Source organism: Zea mays, chromosome 5 (assembly GCF_902167145.1).
Source record: "Zea mays cultivar B73 chromosome 5, Zm-B73-REFERENCE-NAM-5.0, whole genome shotgun sequence".
Classification (NCBI taxonomy): Eukaryota; Viridiplantae; Streptophyta; class Magnoliopsida; order Poales; family Poaceae; genus Zea; species Zea mays.
The window spans coordinates 2,787,019-2,792,998 of record NC_050100.1 but is presented as its reverse complement, the minus strand read 5'-3'; the positions used below and the strand labels follow the sequence as shown (position 1 = coordinate 2,792,998).

The 5,980-nt window shown below is 44.5% G+C and overlaps 1 protein-coding gene across 1 annotated transcript; it reads right to left on the bottom strand.

Annotated features, from left to right (window-relative positions):
• Window positions 1-475: 475 nt before the first annotated feature.
• Window positions 476-4,065, bottom strand: LOC103625768 (Phosphatidylinositol N-acetyglucosaminlytransferase subunit P-related). Its single transcript, XM_008646164.4, has 5 exons — window positions 3,568-4,065; window positions 2,851-2,930; window positions 1,944-2,714; window positions 1,543-1,693; window positions 476-1,451 (listed from the first exon to the last, which is right to left on the bottom strand). The coding sequence occupies exons 1-5, from the start codon at window positions 3,689-3,691 to the stop codon at window positions 796-798; spliced, it is 1,782 nt and encodes a 593-aa protein (XP_008644386.1). The 5' UTR covers window positions 3,692-4,065; the 3' UTR covers window positions 476-795.
• Between the last annotated feature and the right edge of the window lie 1,915 nt (window positions 4,066-5,980).

Genomic DNA, 5,980 nt, shown 5'->3' with positions numbered 1-5,980 from the left:
GTGAGGGAGAAGGAGGGGAGGGAGGCGGGCGCGGTCCTCCCAGCCATCGCGCTGGGATGGTGGATGGGGAGCGGACGGCGTCGGGGTGGGGACGGGAAGGGGCGGCGGGGGAGTCAAGCGCGAGAGAGAAAGAGAGGAGGGGGAGGGGAACGAGCGGGTTGGGGTCGCGGTTGCATCGTGGTGGAAGAACGGCTTAGATTCATCGAAGGCAAAGAACGGCTTAGATGCACCGAAGGCAGAACCAGGGGAGGCAGCCTACCCCTTAGAGTCTTAATAGGTAGTATAGATTCAGCCTCCCTTTTCTAGACAAAACTAGAAAAAGAAAGATCCTCCCTCATCTCGTCGTTATCGAGATCAACTCTCTTGTTCCTGCTGTGATTTCTCATGCCGCCGGTTGTGATCCCGCTGTTGGCAACGGAGGCTACAGTGTATGTTAGCTACCATGACATCAAATTTCTGAGAACGACTCATCAGAAACAGACAAAAAGAACATGCCGCTTATTCTTCCTTTCAAGAACAGTCCAATCCAAATACAAATGCCCCGGGGACTACAATTTGCCCTCATTTACAGACTTTAACTCTCACAGCCGACAAAACTCGACAGGAAAGACTTCTATTCTTACAAACCCCACTCCTTTCCGAGGCAGAAAAGAATTTTCCTACAGACATCCCATAAAACCTACTACGGCCATGGAACCCTACTACTAACAAGTATAACTGACTAAAAAACCCAGATAAGAAAACAAGGGATCTGTACTGCTGTAATAAAACCTACTACGGCCGTGGAACCCTAACCTAACTGAACAGTAGCTCAAGGGCCAGCTCTTCCAACATATCATCTTTAATCATTCTCTCAATGTCCCTTCCTGCCCTGTCGATCCAGTCTGCTAAATCTGGCCACTTCGGATCTAACCCTTTCTTCTCCGGCTTAGTCTCACTGGGCGCGAGTTGTTCCCGTCTCTGAGTTAGCACCTGCAAGACTTTCTCTAGGAGACCCTCTGCGCCCCAAAGCGGAGCCAAGTTCCTGGTAGTGTTGACCCAAGGTCGCATGTTCAAGCATGGGGCGAGGATCTGTGACAGTATCGTGTTCACCATGTCGAATAAAAGCTTCCTGTCTGATCTTGACCACTGGACAACTTTGGTGTACTTCTTTTCCACCTTCTCGAACACATCGTCGCTAGCAGGGTACTCGGTAGACTGGCACACCTTGTACATTTGATCCTCCACAGTTCCATGGATTCCAGAAGCAATCAGTATGTCCAGCAAGTAAGAGAACTCCCTTTCCTCATCGTCTTCCAGTTCTTCGAGAATGTCTTCAACAAGCTGTATGGGTTTGTCGTCGCTCGGCTGCACTTCAGAGGATAAACAGTCACTAGTTCTGCCAATGCTACTTGCCTCCGCAGCAGTTTCTGTTGGTGCAAATGTGCCAAGCTCCAGTCTCAGCTGGAGATCTAGAACAACACAATATAATTAAAACGCTAAATATAAAATAGAAAAGGCCGGAATTGCCACAGAGAAATGTATGAAGGCATAATCACTAACCATATGGATCTGCAGGCTCTCGCCTGATGTTTTCAGAATCAGAGCAATCTTCAGATAGAGGCTTAAGAACAGATATTGGGCTAGCCTGACCTACTTCTTTAGTGTACATGACAGATGTAGAGTCCATGCATGCAGTCTGAGGGTAGTATACCTGTCAAAGATAGCATGAGCTCAACCTTCCTATCATGCACGTGGAAAGCAAACTAAAAAAAAAATGTGTCCATCTGTTGTACAACAGCAATAACTAAATTGGGTTCAGTTTGAAAGAAGGCTAGATACCATGCTGATAAAAAGATGAAATCATGAAACCATATAAGTATCTTCAAATGGCATTATCAGGATTCACGAGTAAACTAGTAATCATAGATTCTAGTATAGTAATCATAGATTCTAGTATATACCTTCTTGAAGGCTGTATTCCATTCATCACCAGCTACTGCACCCAGAGATGATAAGTTGGAGCTATCACTAGTTTCACTTGAATACGATCCTTGCAGATCATCAATGCTGTCACCAGAGGAAAAGCATAATATCTTCTCAGATTCACTGGAAACGGAGCTCCATATCTGTTCAGGTGCTTTTTGATTGAGTATATCTGAACAGCACAGTTGCTTTTCTCTAATCAATGCATTATTTAACAAAGCCTGTGAATGTCTTTCCAATGAGGAATTAAGGTGTTCATGAACCTTATCTTTACTTAGCAGATCAGCTGCTCCCCTAGGATTCATGATTTTGTGTCGTCGATTCAAGGCATTGATACGGTTTTGGTTCTGATGATTATCACCATGCCTTCGTTGACGTAGCAAAGACATTTTCTCATAAAGGGAGTAGTTTGTGCTGGTTAAACCCATTCCTGGAGAAGCTGACCTTTTAGCACTTCTGACCAGTCGATAACTGAAATCACTCATCTGACTACAACTCTTTACAGTGGGAGGACTCTTCAAATTGTTGTTGGGACTGCTGAGATAATACTTAGGTCGAATGGGCATTCCTGAAACAGTTCTGCTCGCATGACACAACCCTTTATCACTGAAGCTCTTATCTACTTGAAGTCCCCTCGCAACAGGTTGCATGTGACTAATTTCTGTTACATTTCTCTGTGAACTAGGAAGACATCTAACAGAAGATTTGTGGGAGCCCTTATGCTTGAATTCCTCGATATCCAAAGAAAGCTGCATCAGCCAAAAAAAAACGTCATTTTGGCACAATAAAGCTTTGAGTTGTAGACGAATATGCAGGAAAACAAATACAAATTCCAGGACTAATAGAACTGTAGATACATCAATAGCGAGAATACGAACAGCTTACATGAACTGTTGATCCACTGTTGCATCTGAAATCTGATAATGCTCCATGAACACGCCGTTGCTTGTCCACATGAGCAAACCCTGAGCACAAGACATAAGTAGAACAAATACGGGTCAGTTAGAAATCCTTATGACTTTTACCTTAAATTGGACGACTACCATTCAGACATGATGCGGCAATTGCCTTGCCGCCATAATGATTAAAAACAGACCAAGAAAAAAAAACACCGTTGCGGTTCTTGGATCACATAGTACCACCAATTATTCAGTCAAACTGTGGCATCTGTTTCTGTTTTTTTTTTCCTCCTTCCGGGATGTTGTGTCTTGTTAATAGTATTCATCCGGACAAACAAAAAAAACATGGAAAATAAATGGCAGGAAGCTTCGTTGCACTAACTCTAGCATGAGATTTCCTAATTAAACGTTTTCTGGAGGCTAACAGACAAAAAAGTAAGCCAAAGATGCAAACAAATTAGGCAACCTCCTCGCTTGAGGAGTATAGGAGACGCCACACCACTGCTGCGAGGAAGGAGGCGGAAGGAAAGAAGCAAGCACTAAGCAGCACCCATCGCTTCGAGGAGGGAGGCGGCGGAAGGAAGCACCTCAGCAGGCGAAATCAACCGGAAACAATCGCGCGCGATCCCCGCCGCCGTTTCAAACGAATCACAAACACAGGCAAAAGCCGCAGAGATTCATCTCGGGAAAAGCAGGCCGTTACCTTCGGTTACCCTCGGAGCAGTTGGCGCCGCGATCGTCCGCCTGACAACCCCACCGGCTTGTCCTCCCGTCCGGCAGGACCGCCGCGCCCACCTCCGCCGGCCGCTCGCGCTGGTCCCGCCCATCCAAGCCCAAGTCAACCCGACGAACCTCCCCCGACGCCGCTCGGGCCGTGATCCCTCGCGGCCTATTTGAGGAGCGAGCGCCCGCGGGGGCGATCGCGACGCCTGGGGCGGGCGGGCGAGAGGGGAGGCCCGGCCGGCGGGGCGCGTTCGGTGGCGGCGCTCGCGCGGCAGCGGTTTGGTGGCGCCGCCGCAGCCGCCTTTTCAGGCCCGTGTACCCCTGCCACAGTGGACTCGACTCGCCCCGCGCCCGCCCCCGTGGCCTGGAGAGTGGAGGCTGGAGCCCTGGACCTGGAGGATGGAGAGCCGGGCAGGGTGACTCGCCTTGGCTGCTTTGCTTCGTGGTGGTGGCCCGTGGTTGGTTTGACTGGCCAAAGTAGCCCACGCGGCGGTGCTATTAATTGTGCGGCTAGCTAACTCGTGTGGTTAGGGCTAAGCACTGCTGCCGTGTCTGTACTCTGTAGTACTTGGTTGTAGGGGTGAAAACGGGCGGATACGGACGGATATTAGCTCATCATGTATCCTACCCTAATGTATTTAAAACGGATTCGGGATCGGATACGGATAGTTAGAAACGGGACGGATACGGATACAGGGACCGGATATTTATCCGGGCGGATAAGTGACGGATACGGATATTATTTGATCGGATATCGGATACTTGTCGGATAATGCATTAATTGGTTATCAAAAAATATTCTTGTTCGACCACGAAATTGCAAGTACATTAATACTAATAAGCATTTAATAGAAGATAATCTCAAGTTCCCACGTAAAAATGGTAAAGTGAAGTATTGATTATGTTGAAACTTGGATACTTAGAGTGATTTCACGTGTAACTCACGCAATAAGTGGAAATAAAATAGAAGAAACGTTGACATCCTGTGGATTTTATGGTCCCATTATTTTTTATGACTATATGTGGCCATATGTTGTACCTTCGTATAATTTCATAGATTCTGAGGCTATTTATACATTATTAATTTCTTTCTACATAAAATCATCAAAGTATAATTAAAATTCATAAATACACTAGTTTTGATCCAAAATTGCAAAAAGATTACCAAAAACAAATAAACATTCTATTCAAATAAAACCTCAAGTCGCCACATGAAAATGATAAGTGAAATATTAATTATGTTGAAACTTCGATACATAAAATGATTTCACATGTAACTCACGCAATAAGTGGGAGTAGAATTGAAGAAACACCAACATCTTGTGGATTTTATAGTCCAAATATTTTTGAGAACTATATGTGAATATATGTTGTGTCCCCGTAAAAATTCATGAATTTTTTAGGCTATTTGGTGTATTATTAATTTCTTGTTGTAGAAAATCATCAAAATACAATTAAATTCATAAAAATATTGTAGCGTCGACCGAAAATTGCAAATAAGTTACCAATATTAATAAATAGTTTATAAAAAGATAATCCTAAGTTCCCACATGGATATAATCTTAAGTCCCCACATGAAAATGATAAAGTCTATTATTTTGATATAAATTTAGACATTATTTTAATGATTTTGGCCTAAAGATATGTTTAAACAAAAATGTGATGTACTACAAAGTTATAGATCTCTTCGAGCTCTACAATTTTCATATAAACTTTATCTTCATCCGATTTCATATGTAAAAGTTATGATTTTATAACTATATTATTATGCAGAAAAAGAAAAAACGGGTACCCGAATTCCGGGTACCCGTATCCGACCCGAATATCCGGGTATTTACCGGGTAGTACTCGCTCCGTATCCGACCCGAATCCGAAGCCATACTATCCGGGTATTACCCGTATCCGTCCCGAATCTAAAAAATACCTGTATCCGTATCCGAAAAATGGTCCCGAATCAGTATCCGTATCCGGTACCCGTTTCGGGTACCCTGCCCGTTTTCACCCCTACTTGGTTGTGACCCTAGCCCGCCCGCTACATCTCCCCTCCCGCCGTCCCGCGCCATGATCTCGTTGGGCGACTGTTAGGCTTTATTCGTTTACACCAATCTAGCTCTGGATTAGCATGGATTGGAATTAAATCCATACCATAATCCATACCCCAAAATAATCCATGACTACTTAAGTTTTTTTATTCGGTTAAACCCATCATGGAATATGAAAGGGAATTAGGCTTACACCTAGTTCCTAAATAGTTTTGGTGGTTGAATCGCCCAACACAAATAAATTGGACTAACTAGTTTGCTCTAGATTACATGTTCTACAGGTGCCAAAGGTTCATCTACAACTATACTAATTCGACTGTCCGGAATACCGTAGATTATTCCGGACAGGAG